Source organism: Xenopus laevis, chromosome 5L (genome assembly GCF_017654675.1).
Source record: "Xenopus laevis strain J_2021 chromosome 5L, Xenopus_laevis_v10.1, whole genome shotgun sequence".
NCBI classification, from domain to species: Eukaryota; Metazoa; Chordata; class Amphibia; order Anura; family Pipidae; genus Xenopus; species Xenopus laevis.
Window position 1 is genome coordinate 22,800,850 of NC_054379.1, and position 18,810 is coordinate 22,819,659.

Genomic DNA, 18,810 nt, shown 5'->3' on the forward strand with positions numbered 1-18,810 from the left:
AATGTCTCCATATAGCTCTTCTGTCACAATTTTACTTTATGCATATTGTTCAAACTCTACACCTTGAGCTAATGTCTTACAGTCACAACTTGTCCATCTCTCCATTTTTCCTCTACTGTATCCTACTTTTTCCATTTTCCGCTACTGTCTCTATCTTTTACTACTATCATCATAATGCTCTAATGTCTCCATATTGCTCTACTGTCTCCATCTTGTCCTGTTTTCGCCTTGTTCTACTGTTTCCATCTTGTCGTCCTACTGTCTCCATCTTGCTCTAATAAAACTGTGAAAACGGTCTTGTCCTGATGTCTCCATATTGCTCTTCCATTTCTTTTTTACTCTATTGTATTCATGTTGCCCTACTTCTCCACCTTGCCATAATGTCCTACTGTCACCAATGTCCAATGTTTTGTCAATCTTGTCCTACATAATCTATTTTATCTACCGTCAACACCTTATTGCCGTCATCTTGACCTGCTATATCCATCTTGTCATACTGTCTACACAGTCACTACTGTCTTCATCTTTTACTACTGTCTATATGTGCTGTCTTCATATTGCTCTACTGCTTCCATATTGTACTACTTCTTTTGAGCTATTGTCTCCATCTTCTCCTACTGTCACCATCTTATTCTGCTTTCTTCCATTTGTTCTAATGTCGCATAACTGTCTCTATCTTGTCTTTTTGCCACCAACACTTTTACATCATGCCTTGCAGTCTCAAGGCTGCCTTCTGACATTCTCTGCTGTGCCCATCATGTCCTAATATACCTGTTATCCCCTCCAACACATACTCCTCATACCTACAACTGCTGCTTTGTGAGGCCCCAGTAAATGTGGGGATCACAGAATAAGCTCCTATTTGCTTCCCTTAAAGGTGCCTATGCCCCCAACAGTTTCATTAAATATTATAACTAAATAAGCAGTAGTATAAGACTCCACACAAGATGACAGCAAACCAGTGGGCCACTTGGATTTGAATGAAGGTGGTTATTTACAGAAAAGTATTTTATCATATACTGTATCTAGACCCACTATAAATTCTTTCCCAGATTCCTGATTTATTCTTGTGCTTAATGAGTGCTCAGATACGTGATGCTCCGGAATAGAAAAATGTCTCCTTGGCCTGGTTTCCTGATAAAATTCGACTTGCGCCCCACTGGGATTGGCAAACTGGGCTGCCAACTGTGTTTGATATGGAATCCTCAGGGAGGCTGTTCGCCTACCTGGAATAGTCTGGCTTAAGAAAGGCACAATATTGTTAATAGGTAAGCACAGCATTATATAATGTTATTTTCTAAGAGACATGCATTTCTACTTTAGAGGTGCGAGAAGTTCTTGTCTATCTCCCCCAGTATACTGCACTTATTGGCGTCACTTCCTATGTTATTTGGACAATGTCATCCATTCAACAAAAAGAAAAAAACTATCATTCAGTCAATATATTAAATAGTTGACTTGGCTTGAGTGTATACTTTATATTTGTGGTCCAGCATGAACAGTTATAATAGCGCTATATTAATAAGGCCTTAGAAGCACTTGCCTCTATAGGCACATGCACCTTTTTACTAATCCCTGAATTTGGTGAATTAAAATTTCTTAGAAATATGTGTGAACGTGACCCCTGTCAAATTTAATAATTTGGACAAAGTAAGGATCTAGTCAATATCCTTGGGTGGGAAGTCCCAGTGAAGAATGAGCCCCTGAGGCCAAAGGAGCCAGAGTTGATGAAAGGTTCAGTATAGTTCTTCCAAAGAGTAGGACTTCCTTAGTTTCCCCAAGAATAATCAATCACTGGTACCCATTCTGAAAGATTCTTCATTACACTGAACAGTGCACACCATTCATGTACTAGGGATGCGCCAAATCCACCATTTGGCATTCGGGCGAAAGAATCGGGTGAATACCAAATCTAATCCTAATTTGCATATGCAAAATTAGAGGTGGGAAGGGGAAAACATTTTTTACTTCCTTGTTTTGTGACAAAAAGTCACGTGATTTCCCTCCCACCCCTAATTTGAATATGCAAATTAGGATTTGGTTCGGATTGCACAGAAGGATTAGGCCGATTCCCGAACCGAATCCTAGATTTGGTACATCCCTATTGTTTTGTGACAAAAAGTCACATGATTTCCCTCCATTCCCCTAATTTACATATGCATATTAGGATTCGGTTCAGCCAGGCACAAGGATTCGGCCGAATCAGAATTCTGCTGAAAAAGGCTGAATCCTGGATTCGGTGCACCTCTATCCTCAACATACATCCACCATCCCCACCATACATGTATCATCTTCCAATATACATGCAGCATCCCCAGCACACATGCACTATACACAGAGCACCCCCAACATACATGCATCATCCTCCAATATACATGCAGCATCCCCAGCATATGTGCCCTATACACAGAGCACCCGAATATACATGCACTTTCCAAGTCCAGTCCTATAACGATATCATTATAAATTGTCACTACCAGCTTTACTGCCCAAATCAAATTAAAATAATCCCCATCTTCCTACAATCCAATCATCACCCGTTATCCAGGGTTCCAGTACCCCAGTTCCTGTTTTCCTTTGTATTCCCGACAGTAGTATCCCATCCCCAGCACAAACACATCAGGCATCACACCTATTCCCCACTAACATCTACACTCTCCCCATTACTTTCCATCATATTTAATACACCCCAAGTCCCATGCTTTTCGACTGCCAACCACGATCCTATCCCCCTATACACTGATCCCCATTCCCCTACAGCACGGGTGCCCAAAGATCGGGATCTACCAGTAGACCTTTAGGGTAAGGTCACACCTGAAGATTCAGGGAGATTTAGTCACCCGGCGAAAAATTGCCTCTTCTTTGGTGCGAGGGAGATTAGTTGCCCCAAAGCAAAGGCAATTAGTCGCCGGGCGACTAAATCTCCCCAAATCTCCAGGTGTGACCTTACCCTTAGCTGGTGATCAGTAGATCTCAAGACACTGTCAACAAACAGCTTGTCTCAATCACCCTCCTGTTTCGTTCTTTTCATTCAGATATTTATTATGTTATGGTTACATAAGAAATAGTTGTTTTGTTAAATCAATATTTAAGTAATATTCTCCTTGGAACAGACTATCTAACAATGTTTTTATGGATGTAGACAACATTACTAAAATTAGACCTCACTATAGACTGATCCCCATTCCCCTATACATTCCCGTCCCCACTCCCCTTGTGAGCCAGTCAATCCCCCTTCTCCTCTGGGCTCATCTCCAACCTGAGCCAAACATCAACCTCTCCCGCACGCACCATTCCAAGCGCAGGGGGGTTTGCTGCATATAACCAATAAAAACACATGTTACTTCGTTACAGAATGACCCACGCCATCACTGTTGCCGCTGTGTGATTCAGAATGGAATATAGTGCCGACGTCTTTGTAAGATTCCTGGGAAAAATGCACGAAAAACGAGAGCCCCATTTCTCGAGCACCCACACCGACTATCAGTGGTTTCTCCCTCTTCCAGCTGATTTCAGATCCGTGCCTCTACGCCTGAACCAAGACTCGAGCGAGGGACGAACCATTCCTCGAAGGGGGGGGAGCCACGGTACAAGACGATTCATTATTCTCACAGAGTTGGGGTACACAAAGAACAAGTCACAGTCCCCGGGATAATATAACTGGTTATCCGGTTATTTTGTGAGGGCAGAGGCAGTCCTAGTACAAATCCTTGGGCCAGTGAGGGCCCTTTGGCGTGGCTGCCCTCCTATTTCCCTGTTGGTACATCCCGCCTCCAGCTGACCGGCCTGGAATCACGGTTTGGATCCTAGGACTGGGCGCCCTGGAGCCCCCGGGACAGTGTGAGAGAGGCAACCCCCGTGTCAGTGAGCGACTCCCCTCAGCGCCAGAGCCTCGGAAATGGGTGACACCGGCAGCGAGCGCAGCAACGCACCCAGCCTCCCCCCGCGCTGCCCCTGCGGATTCTGGGGGTAAGAACATGGGACAGGGGGGCCTCCGTACTACTGTGGGGGACCCTTATAAGTCCACCTCAGTATTAGAAAGCCTGGAGTCTGAACCTCCGCACTAAGGGCCATAAGACCTGAAATTCCTTACTGGGGGCCCAAGAGCCTACATCTCCCCAATGGGGGAGGGGGGCACAACCAGAATCCCTTCACTGGGGACCTGAAGCTTCATCGTATCCAAATGGGCCCCCCTACATCCTAATAGTCTCATCTGGGGGTGGCGCTAGAACCTTATTCTCCATACAGGGGCCTTGTACCTCCTCACTGGGGATCCCAAAAGCTGGAGCCTTAGTCATTATATCAGAGAGAATGACATCCCTTTTCCACTGGGTGGTTGTTATGCCTGTGCTTTTCTATCAGGCCTCCTAAATTCTGCACTTTCCAGTGCCCCCATGTTGCTGTGGTACAACCCATTTCATTTAGCTCAAGGAATCCAGCTTCAGGGGATCACTAAATGTTTTAGGTGGGCCCAAAATTAGCTGCCTTTATTATAGGGCCCACAAACCTCCCCAAATCTGTCATGTGATATTTCAGCTGGAAGGGCCTTTAAATGTGGTGCCTTTAGTGTTGGTCATTACTGGGCCCCTTCACCCGTGTATCCTGCTCCTGTCATCTGAAGTATCTCGGTAATGCGATGAAATCCAGTTATGTCTCGAGTAAACCCCAGTCTGTGTCCAACGGTACCAGAAATCCCCATTTCAATCACAGTAATGTCAGAAGGCCCCAAACCGTGCCCAGTGGTACCAAAGGCCCCTAGTCACTTCCCAGTAGAGGCAGAAGGCCCCATAATGTGCCAGGTGATATCAGAGGTCCCTAGTCCCATCCAGTATGCCAAAAGGCCCCAAACTGTACCCGGTGATACTAGAGTTGCCACCTGGCCGGTAAAAATGATGGTTGACCCCAATGTTATTGATAGGGTAAAAAAGATTAATATATAGGAAGGCCGGTATTTTTTTCCAGAAAAGGTGGCGACCCTAGGTGATACCAGAGATCCCTAGTCACAGAAGGCTTAAGTTTGTTTCCAGTAGAACCAGAAATGCCCAATAATGTGCCAGGTGATATCAGAGATCCATAATCCCATCCCAGTAATGCCAAAAGGCCCCAAACAGTACCTGGTGATACTGGAGATCCCTAGTCACTTACCAGTAATGCCAGAAGGCTAAAGTTTATTTCCAGTGGTACCCGTAATGCCAGAAGGCCCCATAATGTGCCAGTTGATATCAGAGATCCCTAATCCCATCCCAGTAATGCCAAAAGGCCCCAAACAGTTCCTGGTGATACTGGAGATCCCTAGTCACTTCCCAGTAATGCCAGAAGGCTAAAGTTTATTTCCAGTGGTACCAGTAATGCCAGAAGGCCCCATAATGTGCCAGGTGAAATCAGAGATCCCTAGTCCCATCCCAGTAATGCCAGAGGCCCCATAATGTGCCTGGCGGTACTAGAGGTCCCTAGTCCCATCCCAGTAATGCTAGAAGACCCCAAACTGTGCCCAGTGGTATCAAAGATCCCTAGTCTCTTCCCAGTAATGCCAAAGGGCCCCAAACTGTTCCTGGTGATACCCGAGATCCCTAGTTCCATCCAAGTAATGCCAGAAGGCCCCATAATGTGTCAGGTGATATCAGAGATCCCTAGTCCCATCCCAGTAATGCCAGAGGCCCCATAATGTGCCCGGCGGTACTAGAGGTCCCTAGTCCCTTCCCAGTAATGCCAGATGGCCCCAAACTGTGTCCAGTGGTATCAAAGGTACCTAATCCCTTCCCAGTAATGCAAAAGGGCCCCAAACTGTTATACTTGAGATCCCTAGTTCTATCCCAGTAATGCCAGAAGGTCCTATAATGTGCCCGGTGGTATCTTAGGTCCCTAGTCCCATCCAGTATGCCAAAAGGCCCCAAACTGTACCCGGTGATACTAGAGTTGCCACCTGGCCGGTAAAAATGATGGTTGACCCCAATGTTATTGATAGGGTAAAAAAGATTAATATATAGGAAGGCCGGTATTTTTTTCCAGAAAAGGTGGCGACCCTAGGTGATACCAGAGATCCCTAGTCACAGAAGGCTTAAGTTTGTTTCCAGTAGAACCAGAAATGCCCAATAATGTGCCAGGTGATATCAGAGATCCATAATCCCATCCCAGTAATGCCAAAAGGCCCCAAACAGTACCTGGTGATACTGGAGATCCCTAGTCACTTACCAGTAATGCCAGAAGGCTAAAGTTTATTTCCAGTGGTACCCGTAATGCCAGAAGGCCCCATAATGTGCCAGTTGATATCAGAGATCCCTAATCCCATCCCAGTAATGCCAAAAGGCCCCAAACAGTTCCTGGTGATACTGGAGATCCCTAGTCACTTCCCAGTAATGCCAGAAGGCTAAAGTTTATTTCCAGTGGTACCAGTAATGCCAGAAGGCCCCATAATGTGCCAGGTGAAATCAGAGATCCCTAGTCCCATCCCAGTAATGCCAGAGGCCCCATAATGTGCCTGGCGGTACTAGAGGTCCCTAGTCCCATCCCAGTAATGCTAGAAGACCCCAAACTGTGCCCAGTGGTATCAAAGATCCCTAGTCTCTTCCCAGTAATGCCAAAGGGCCCCAAACTGTTCCTGGTGATACCCGAGATCCCTAGTTCCATCCAAGTAATGCCAGAAGGCCCCATAATGTGTCAGGTGATATCAGAGATCCCTAGTCCCATCCCAGTAATGCCAGAGGCCCCATAATGTGCCCGGCGGTACTAGAGGTCCCTAGTCCCTTCCCAGTAATGCCAGATGGCCCCAAACTGTGTCCAGTGGTATCAAAGGTACCTAATCCCTTCCCAGTAATGCAAAAGGGCCCCAAACTGTTATACTTGAGATCCCTAGTTCTATCCCAGTAATGCCAGAAGGTCCTATAATGTGCCCGGTGGTATCTTAGGTCCCTAGTCCCATCCCAGTAATGCCAAAAGGCCCCAAACTGTACCCAGTGATACCGGAGATCCCTCGTCACTTCCCAGTAATGCCAGAAGGCTTAAGTCTGTTTCCAGTGGTACCAGAAATCCCCAGTAATGCCAGAAGGCCCACAATATGCCAGGTGATATCAGAGCTCCCTAGTCCCATCCCAGTAATGCCAGAGGCCCCAGCATGTGCCCAGTGGTGCCATAAGTCCCAAGTCCAGTCCCAGTAATGCCAGAAGGCCATGGGTGGTGCCTTTATTTGGCAGTATTGCCTGGAGACCTTGGTCTGTGTGCAATAGATCAGAGGTCTTTAGTCCGTTTCCCAGTAATGCTGTCAGTGCCCAGAAGTACCAGAAATCTGTAGTTCTTCTCTGTGCCAGTCTCATCCCTGTAATGCCAGGAGTCCTCAGTCTGTGACCACTGTGGGTGTTGTTCTCAATGGAGTGCAGTTTGCCAAACATTTACATCTATTCACTGGCCAGCTGGGTGCTTAGTGACAATTCTTTATTCTCTCTGTGATCATATTATGAGCTGGGGGTGTCTGATCTTGTTATGAGCTGAGGGATTGGATTCCAAAAGCCCAGAGACCTCTTATCTACTATCAGTAGCCCCCAAGCCATGCCCGTACCGGCGCATAGTAGCCCCCTAAGCCCCGGTCCTTTTATAGAGTGCCTGCCAGCCCTGGCTGGTGATCAGTCGCCACATAAACATGGCATGCACCCCTTGCAGCCCCTCAGCTGTTGGGGATACTAGGACTTTTAGCTCATGACTAGGTTGAGGGCAGGAGGTTGGGCATTTCTGGCCTTTCTGACCCAGTAGCTTCCATTTGTAAATGACACCAATTGCCAAAACCAGAATATCTGCACCGTCTGCTTTATTCTCGGAATCTCCATTTGTCGCAAAGTAATGGGGAACCCTTATTTTCTGTACATTAATTCAAATTCCATATCCTGTATCATGTACGGCAGGCGTGCTCGGCTGGTGCTAGGAGTGGCCATTCAAGAAGTTTTTTTGTTTTTTTTTTTTGACCCCCGACATAAACAAGCACTTTATAGAACTCGTTGTTTTGATTCAACCTACATGTGATATTGGATAATTGCCTTCTATAAACAGGCTTTCTGGGTCCAGGCCATCATTTATGGATCATCTATAAGTTAGAGAGGTTTCACTTGGGCAAAAGGTTGGACGTATTCAACGTGTTTCTCTTTTTCAACTAATCTACTATGTAATCATCATCTTCCCCCTGCTATAGTTTCAGGGGTATCGTGGCACAAATAAGCACTCACCCCAAATTTGTCCTAACTGGCCTTTAGGTTTGGCCCCCTTGGCTTATAACAAGGTTACAGATATATAGGAACATTGGGGTAAGTCATCCTGCTATAGTTCCAGGGGTACCCAGGGCACAAATAAGCACTCACCCCAAATCTCACTCTAACTGGCCTTCAGGCTGGGCCCCTTTAGCTCATAACAAGGTTACAGATATATAGAAACATTGGGTTACCCCAGGGCACAAATAAGCACTCCACCTGCCCCAAATCTAATGGCCTTCATGCTAGCCCCTCTTGTGTTTTGTATTTGTTGCCCTTAGAGGGGTCAGGCCCACAATTGCACAGTCAATGTTACTGTGTGAGCTTCTATGGCCTGTGGCACATGGGGCATATTATCTGCTGGGGTTCTTTGTTTAGCTAAATAGAATCTTCCTGTAGGTATGTGCCATCAAATTAAATGACAAGCTGCCTGGGTGTTTTGTTGTTGACTGATAGAAGCCTGGGGAGAATACTGTCCATGTACCATAGGCCTTAAAGTGATACTGACACTAAAAAATGAATTTTAGCATATGAATGTACATTAAATGTTACCTATAGGTCATGTTGATCATTTTTTGCGGAGAGGTTTGTTTTTGTATATAATTGTTAGTTGAAGTTCCTAAACCTGACTCTCTGACACTCTGACTTTGCCAACCTGACTGTCCCATCTCAGCCTGTTAGTTACAGTTTCTAATGCTAACGGACTCCTGCTGCACAAATATGGCAGCCCCCTCATACAGGAACATGGGGGATCAGACAGGTAATGTAAAAGCATCATGCAAATACTTTATGGCAAAGTTAGAAGTAGCTTGCAAAGCCAATATTATAATAGATGTAAAAAAGGTTTAATTTCAGGTGTCAGTATCTCTTTAAAGGGGTTGTTCACCTTTGAGTTACCTTTTAGAATGATGTAGAGAGTGATATTCTGCGACAATTTGGAATTGGTTTTCATTTTTTATTATCTGTGGTTTTTGAGTTATTTAGCTTTTTATTCAGCAGCTCTCCAGTTAGCAATTTCAGCATTCTGGTTGCTAGGATCTGAATTAGGTTAGCAACCATGCATTGATTTGAATAAGAGACTGGAATATACATAGGTGAGGGTCTGATTAAAAAGATGAGTAATAAAAAGTAGCAATAACAATACATTTGTAGTCTTAGAGAGAATTTGTTTTTTAAGAGGGGCCAGAGACCCCCATTTGAAAGCTGGATAGAGTCAGTAGAAGGCAAATAACTATATAAACTGTAAAAAATAAAAAAGTTAAACACCCATTGAAAAATTGCTTAGAATTAGCCATTTTATAACATACAAAAAGTTGACGGGAACCATGCCTTTAATCTGATCTTGATTCTCAATCCAGATTTGGTATGACTTGGTTGGACATTCCATGTCCATGCAGTGTCCAAACAGTTACATTGATAAAGCGTTTTAACCCAATAGCAGGATACAGGTATGGGACTTGTTATCCGCATAGCTCAGAATTATGGAAAGGCCCATCTCCCATAGACTCCATTTTAAACAAATTACTTCACATCCTACAAAATGATTTCCTTTTTTCTCTGTAATAATAAAACAGGAGCTTGTACTTGATCCCAACTAAGATATAATTAATCCTTATTAGAGGCAAAACAATCCTATTGGATTTATTTAATATTTAAATGAATTTTTAGTAGACATATTATGGAGATACAAATTACAGAATTAACCCCTAAAATCCCAGGTCCCGAGTGTTTTGGATAACTGGTCCCATACTCTTATTGGGTAATGTGTGCAACTTGGGATTTTCAGAGCATTTTTCCACATCTGTCCTGCTTCTGCACTTTAGCTGGCCATAGACTCAAAGATCCGCTCGTTTGGCGACATCGCCAAACGAGCGGATCTTTCCCCGATATGCCACTAACTGCATGGCTATATCGGGGGGTAATTCGAACGTTCGGCCGTATGGCTGAACGATCGAATTACAATGCGCCAAGGGGCTCCCGACGGGTCGGTCGGGTAAAAATCCAACCTTCCCGATCGATATCGTGGCCAGATATCGATCGGGAAGACCCGTCGGAAGCCCCAATACATGGGCAGATAAGCTGTCAAATCAGTCCAAACGACCGATATCGGCAGCTTTATCTGCCCGTGTATGGCCACCATTAGAGCAGTAAAGGCCCCCATACACGAGTCGATAAAAGCTGCCGACAGACTGAGTCGGCAGCTTATTGGCCCATTAGTGGGGGCATCCGACGATAGATATCTGGCCAGCTCTCGATCGAGCAGGTTAAAAAATCCAGTCGGATCGCTGCTGCATCTATGCATGTATGCGGACCTGCGATCCGACCGCCCGTATTGTTTCCGTTATGATCCAATGGTTGGGCCCTACGACCCACGATCGGATCAGCACGATATCGCCCACTTCAATGTGGGCATATCGGGGAGAGATCTGCTCGTTTGACGACATCGCCAAACGAGTGAATCTCTAGTTCTATGGCCACCTTCAGACGTCAGTCCTGATTGGCTGGCACATGTTTGATCTCACAGGCAAGCTTTGGACTATGGAGTCTATGCTGTGTAAAGCGGTGTGAAACCTTACCTGTGATGTTGCTCATAGCAACCAATCCGATCTTTGCTTTTGTTTTCTAGCTGTTGAAATCTAATTGCTGATTGGTTGCTGTGGACAAGATCACTGGTAATGCTTCACTCCACTTTTGACACACAGCGTGATAAATAGGCCCTATGTTTGTTACTGGATATTTCAATACACAATGTGCAGGTTAAAGGAGAACTAAACTAGAAATGCTGCAACTTACCTTATGGTCCAAGCGCCCCACAGCCAAGTAGCGAATGCTGTGGAATAGGGATGTGCGGGTCAGCAGGTTTGGGTCGCGACCTCACACTACCTGTCAATTTATAGACTTGTGCCTAGGGCACGGATGCGGGTTGGGGAAAACTCATCCCACACATCACTACTGTAGAACTAAGTCTGTTAGGGCAAATAGGCAATTATAGAGCTGTGTGGCCTGTATTCTCAAAAAATCTACCAAATCTGCTTCTCTCCCAGACAATATTGCTGATATAGGGCTTTCTGCTTGTTACTTATTTGCATTTCGTGGCACTTTTATGAATCTGTCCTTGTTTTTCAGTGCTCTGCTCCATTCAAGGTTTTTTTGTGGCCCAACGACAATTCCTTGTTACTTAGTGTCAATTAAGTAAAATATTTATTTTAACTTGTAATGTGAAACCCCTAGGTACATTCTGTTATCTCTCTGTAATAAAATGACCCATCCATAGCTTTGACTGGGAGAAAGGGCAAACTGTGAACTTGCCTTACTTTCCCACAAATTAGTGTACAGTGGCATCGCTATCTGGGTCTCTCTCTGGTTCCTGCTGAATTGTGCTTATAATTATGATTTTCCTAGAATATGACATGACTTGTCCCATTAAGTAGAAGCCTCATCGTCTGGCAGCTGGCTGTGGCTTTCCAATTGATTTTTTAGGGCCCACAGATTTTTTAAAGGGATTGTGTTACTGGAAAACATGATTTTATACAAACTGCATTAGTTAATAGTCCCCCTCCAGCTGAATTCTGCATTGAAATCTATTTTCTAAAAGAGAGACCAGATATTTTTGTATTTGATATGGGCCATACATGTTCTTAGTTTCCCAGGTGCCCTCGGCCTTATGATAAACATCAGTCAATTCCAACTCATCCAGTTACTCAGTAGTAGACACAATAGTTTATTTTAAAGCAGTTGCATTGAAAAGTGCTGGCTCTTTCTGAACACAGGGATCGGGCACAATGACACCCAAAATGAATATGTTTTTTGGGTTCATGAATACATTTTAAGTGTTCTTATGAATTATTTGCAATGCACACGGTGTAATAAAAACCACAGCATAAAAATCACAACCAAATCCCTTTCAAAATTCAATTGAACTCTTTGAATGACAGATGTTTGGTGTCATTCCCCCCCCCCCCCCAAAGGTGTAGAATAGTGAATATTTGGCTGACTTTATGGAAACCGTTGGGCGTGGATATGACATTTTAGCCAGATGATCGGAGAATAATGGAGTTTTATTCAAGGCTTAATCTGCATGCACAGTTATGACAGAGCTGTATCTATACCAGCAGGTTTGATCGGTGCAATCTCACATTGTTATTATCATCATTATTGCTAGATAGCTATATAGTGGTTGGTATACAAAGTATCCTAACCTTGTGCTGTTTTCTGTGACGAAGAGTAAATTATATATTCTTGACCCCACTCTCCTAGGAACCAATCAGCAGCTAGGATGACCTGATCTGGAACTGAAGCTTGCCTTTGCTTGTGTGCTGCAGGGCTGTGATTGGCTATTCACCCTTATCGGCAGAGACCATTAGGACACGTCCACCCCTCATTTGAAACATTGACCGGGACTGTAGCAGATCTATAGGGAGCTCCAATAACGGGAACATTTTTAAAGATGATATATTTTGGACATGTTTTTAGTTCTGCTATATGTCTCCGTTAAAATATAGATTAATGTACATGTACAACCTATTTGTATCTGTAATGCGCCAATCCGAAGTCCATGAAACACTGGTTACAGCTAAAGGAAAGAATACTTGCATTTTTTTTTTTTACACAGGCACAGAGAGACAGGTTAGCAGATCTATAGTATGTTCTCTTAGCCATGCCCACAATATTTTTTTTTTTTTTTTTGTTAGGTAACACCACCTGCTGCCTTAATATAAGGTGATCATAACACAACGGGAGGGTGATAGAAGGATGTGTCTAGACACTAGGAAACAATGGAAGCTAAGGCATGACTGAAATGAGCAGAGCACCGTCATAGGAGGTAGTAGAGGCAGTACATATCAGTTTTAGTTCTCTGGGCCTGATAGGGCCTGATTATAATTGCACACCCCACACTAGGTAACACTGTTTGTAGCAGCTGGTTTTCATGTTGTGCACTGCTCAGCAGCCTCACCAACCATTGTCCTCTCCTGGGCTTTTGGGATCATTTTTGCCCCTGGTTTTCTGCAGACAGTGCTAACATTTTGCCAATATCCGTGCGGAATAAAACCGGGATTTATGGTTCTGGGCTGTTCCATCTGTTCCGCATTTTGTTCCTGTCATGTGAATGACTTGTAGCTGTTGCTGTGCAGCGTATTTATGTGTTTGTGTTCAGTGTAATGACTTCTCTGCCGCGTCGGCTCACATTCGCCCCTCTGGGGAGTCAGATTCTCTAGCAGTTTCCAGGCATGGAGCTCAGTGGAAGCTGATGAGACTCCGCTTGTGTTCAGATCTCATGGGAGCTCCTTCCCTGACCCAATCCCATTTCTCTGAATTAGCCAAAATGTGAGCAAGAGGACTAGCTGAATGAGAAACACCTCCATGTAGCTGAACCTTTAAATCCAACGGGTCTTCCTCCCAGGGAACCTCTTGCTCCAGTCAGCCAGTGCACATAAAAATCTATAGGGATCACTGCTGGTGTGTTAAACGTATAGGATTGATTTGCCAGAACCCCCATTGTTTCTTCTCTGTAATAATAAGACAGAACCCTGTACCTGTGTAAAAACTATGCTGCATACCTGTTCATTAGCTGGCTTCTGATACATTGTTTTAAGTCAGAACCAGCAGTGCAGAGAGTATCTATCTATCTCTCTCTCTCTCTATCTCTATCTCTATCTCATCTATCTCTCTCTCTCATAACAGCATAGGTTAAAGGGATTCTGTTGTGATTTTTATAATGTAGTTTTTATTTCCAAATTACACAGTTTACACTGCAAATAATTCCCTCTACAATATAAAATGTCATTCCTGAACCAGCAAGTGTGTGTTTTTTTAAAAAAAGGGATTTAGGCCGCTCCAAACTCACCCCCTGCGTGTTCTTAGTGTAGCTCCATTTTTGTATTCCGGTTGCTCTGCCATCAGCATTCCCACTGAAATAATATTTGCTCAAAAGATTGAAAGGCGGCACTCCGGTTAAAAGAAAAGGTGGTTTATTCCAACAGGTCACCTGACGCGTTTCGGGAGTAACTCCCTTAATCATAGGCTATTTTTCTATTAACTGGTGCTGCCTTTCAATCTTTTGAGCAAATATTTTTTTTTACTTGTAATATTGATGTGTAGGCAGCCATCTCAGGTCATTTTGCCTGGTCATGTGATTTCAGAAAGAGCCAGCACTTTTGGATGGAACTGATTTCTGGCAGGCTGTTGTTTCTTCTACTCAATGTAACTAAATGTGTTGCAGTGGGACCTGGATTTTACTATTGAGTGTTGTTCTTAGATCTACCAGGCAGCTGTTATCTTGTGTTAGGGAGCTGTTATCTGGTTACCTTCCAATTGTTCTGTTGTAAGGCTGCTGGAGAGGGGGGGAGTGGGTGATATCACTCCAACTTGCAGTACAGCAGTAAAGAGTGACTGAAGTTTATCAGAGCACAAGTCACATGACTGGGGGCAGCTGGGAAACTGACAACATGTCTAGCTCTATGTCAGATTTCAAAATTAAATATAAAAAAATCTGTTGGCTCTTTTGAGAAACGGATTTCAGTGCAGAACTCTGCTGGAGCAGCACTATTAACTGATGCGTTTTGAAAAAAAACATTTTTTCCCATGACAATATGCCTTTAATGAACAGGGGCACCTAAATAAGGCAGAAGGCGTTTGCCTTTCTCTTTCATTGTTTCCCATTATAAACAGTGGGAAATGGTGTGGCAGTGTAGTGCCAAGTAATTTTGTGCAGTAGCCCTTAATGTTGGCAGCACTATTGCACCACATAGAGCCCTAGTACCATTTGTACCAGCTGCATAAGCAGAAACGCTATCGGTCCTACTCTACGTGCAGCAAAGTGCCACATTTCTCTCAATTTTTAGATGTGAAATTCAAAGCATGAGGATAAACGTGGGCATGTGGCACATATGCGATTGGCACGAAAGGAAAATGTTTATCCATTTGACTTGGCACCTCCGTTGTACAGTGAATATATACGCCCACCCTGTAGCCAAAATATTTTGCCTTCGTTTTCTATAATTAGGCAAAGCTTTATTTTCAGGGTTAACATCCCCTTTAAGGCACAGAGGGCAAAATATAAATAGCGAAGTTGGCAATGCGTGGGCAGATCTGTGCTTCTCTGCAATCTGCCACTCAGTATAAACACGGTAATGATTCCAGGAGTCTGACTGTGCAGCATAAACACAGAGTCGCAATCCTAACAACGTGCAGGGCAGCCAATTAAAACAGAATAAAAGACTGCAGAATATCACCTCCATTTATTTATAGTGTAACAAACAAGGAGGAGCGCGGAGAGTTTCTGTAGCGCCGCTTATGCACAAATCAGATGAAACGTCCTACCCAAATTTACTAAGTTGAGTGATTGGAGGGTTTCGGGCAGAGAATTTAAACTCTAAATATTTATCTGAGGAATTAGTATTCAGAAGTCAGAATCTGGCAAGGTACTTAATCTAATCATCTGTTTGGGCAATGTCCCGATTACTAATTGGCACCTTTATTATCAGAATGACTCCAACGCTGCTTTGATTCTGTCTTGATCAGGATACGAGGTTCTACCATAATATAGAGAGCTATGCTTTAAGGGGGAACATAATTCCAAGCATGAATATTACTAGAAATGCTGTATTTTTTATACTGTACTTGCTGTACCAGCCCAGAGCTTCATCAGTCATATAACAGTAATGCCCCCATCTTGGATCTTGTTAGGCATCTTTTGTGTGTCAGTGACACTGCACATGCTCAGTGAGCTCTGGGCTACTGGGGAGAAGCTAAGGGTAGGGGTCAGGAGAAAATCCTCAAGCAGAAAGTGATGTTCATTTGTTATCAAGCTGATGCTACAGTTCTGATTGTATCAATTCAGATGCAGACTGTACTGGTTTCTTTTTTTGTAGACTTGGCATATGGACATGCATGCTTTTTTTTTTTTTTTTTAAATTGTTTTTACGCTTTTTTTTTTTTTTAAAAAAAAAGACCGAATTACGGTATGGAGATTCAAATTACGGAAACCCCAGGTCCCATACCTGTACAAGGTTCTGTACAGGTAAACAAATAAACAGAAGTGTTTGATCAATCAGCACTTAGTGGGAAATTATAATGCCGCATTTCAAATCATTCTGGGTTTCTATGTAATATACCGTGTGTGTATATATAGTGAATAAAGTACCCCCTCTTGTAAAATATAAGGATATTATAAGTTACCGAGGAGTTTCATGACCATATAAAAACACAAGGCCGAAGGCCGAGTGTTTTTATATAGGTCATGGAACTCCGAGGTACCTTCTAATATCCTCATATTTTGCAACTGGGGGTATTTTATTTATTATAATACACAAATTTCAGTGAGTCATGTGACAGAAATGACATCAGAACTCACAGTTTATAACTGATGACATTAGAACTCACCGTTTATATGGATATAATTTACAGGATATTCATGGCTCTTTTGTATTATATATATGATCACAATCAATGATCTATATTTAAATGACGGCTGATACCTTTACCCAATTTTGGCTCTTTATACAAGGCACGTGTGTCTGTACTCGCTTCTCTATATTTCCAAAGTGGGCCAACTGGACCAAATAATGATCTGATAAGGTTGCCACTAATGTGACAATATCAGATGCCAACCGGGCCCATCTCTACTCACCCAACAGATCTCTCTAGGCTCCCATTGTTATCCCCCAATCATTGGCTGGGTTGGATCATCTCAATTTGGCCCAGTGCATAGGTACCCCAGGTAAAGATCTGCTTGTTTGGTGGTCTCACCAAATGAGGGGATCTTAAAGTGTAAGCTCAACTTCATTTCCATCAATGAGCTAATGTAAATTTGAGTGGGGCTTCTGGTAATGCCAATCAAATTTTCATATCTTCAAAAAGATAAAGCTTTTATTACATCAACGTTTTGGCCCTCGCATGGAGCCTTTAGCAAGATCTTGATAAAGGCTCCATGCGAGGGCCGAAACATATATATATATATATATATATATATATATATATATATATATATATATATATATATATATATATATATATATATATATATATATATATATAATTACTTGGCAAGGACAGCACTCCGCCTTTGCAACATCCCTCGGGTGCACGGTAATGTATAATATAAGCAAAAAGAAGACCAGCAACACCGAGATCTCTTATGATATATATATATATATATATATATATATATATATATATATATATATATATATATATATATATATATATATATATATATATATATATATATATTTATATTTCAAGGTTAGCTGAGAGGAAGTTGACTGGGAGGATGGAATTTGGTAATCGAAATATATATAATATCCGTTATGTAAATGGGGCTTTTGCAAGAATATTTTCTGGCTCCAGGGGCCCCTTTGTGGCTCTGGGGGCCCCATTTTATTTTGCCCTCTCCACCTCGCCCTAATAGCATTCCTTCTCACAGCATATGGCGAGCTGTGCAGAAACGTCCTTGTTCCACCTGCTGTAATTAGCGTCCGGGCGCGCTAGATAAATACGTCTCCACGGGATTGTAGCTGTGCGCAGAGTTGACCACCATAAAACTTTCCTGCAAATTAGCTGCTTCGCTTTACCACTTCCACACTGGCGGGAAATTGCTATGTAAATCAAACAGCGCTCGGATTAATTGTTGTCGGGGAAGATGGATTTTAACGAGCGACTGTTCTTTTGTAGTGTCTTGGGCTAATTATATGCTGCCCATAAATTAATACATTAGGAAGGGACCTGATAAGGGAAAGGCATGTGTCTGTCAAGGTCAGCCGGTGGGTAGACATTTGGAGACCCATTTATCAACGGTCGAAATTTCGAATTCAGGTGTGTGGTTTTTTTTTTTGGTTTTTTTTTTTTAATTTGAATATTCTCACAGGTCGACTGGGAGTTTATTTAAGAAATAATTTGGTTAATATTCGATCAAATGGTTTCCGACCCAGAAATTCGAATTGTTTTCGATTTATATTTGATTCGTACGACTTAGGGATGCACCGAATCCAGGATTCGGTTTGGGATTCGGCCGAATCCTTCTGTCTGGCTCAACAGAATCAGTATCCTAATTTGCATACGCAAATGAGGGACGGGGAGGGAAATCACGTGACTTTTTGTCACAAAACAAGGAAGTAAAAAAATGCTTTTCCCCTTCACATCCCTAATTTGCATATGCATATTAGGATGCAAATTAGTATTCTGATTCGGTTCGGTATTCAGCTGAATCTTTCACAAAGGATTCGGGGGTTCGGCCGAATCCAAAATAATGGATTCGGTGCATCCCTAGTACGAATCAAGTTTTTCTCCTGAAAAAAAAAAACTTGAATGTCAGGAAGGCTATTAACATTTCCAAATGGCTCAACGGACCTCTGCCATTAACTTGTACATGAACTTGGCAGGTTTTAGGTGGTGAATATTCAAATTGGGACTGTTTCCATGGTCGAGCTGTGATAAACCTCACATTTGAAAAGGGGGATTAAAATCGAATGTGTGAATTTTGACACTCGAGAATTCTAATATTCTTTTCAACCCTTGATCAATCTGCCCCTTGGTGTAGAGGAGCAACGCTGCTTTAAGGTTCTTAACCACAACATTAGAT

At 43.1% G+C, this 18,810-nt stretch overlaps 1 protein-coding gene across 2 annotated transcripts in view; it reads left to right on the plus strand.

Annotated features, from left to right (window-relative positions):
- The first annotated feature begins 3,421 nt into the window (after positions 1-3,421).
- Positions 3,422-18,810, plus strand: part of zfand3.L (zinc finger AN1-type containing 3 L homeolog) — a 100,751-nt gene continuing 85,362 nt past the window's right edge. Inside the window, exon 1 of one of the 2 annotated variants that reach the window (XM_018262709.2) lies at positions 3,422-3,969. In XM_018262709.2, the coding sequence (XP_018118198.1) occupies positions 3,899-3,969 (71 nt within the window). In that variant the 5' untranslated portion in view covers positions 3,422-3,898. The remainder of the gene's footprint in view (positions 3,970-18,810) is intronic. The other variant, XM_018262707.2, reaches the window with a different exon arrangement.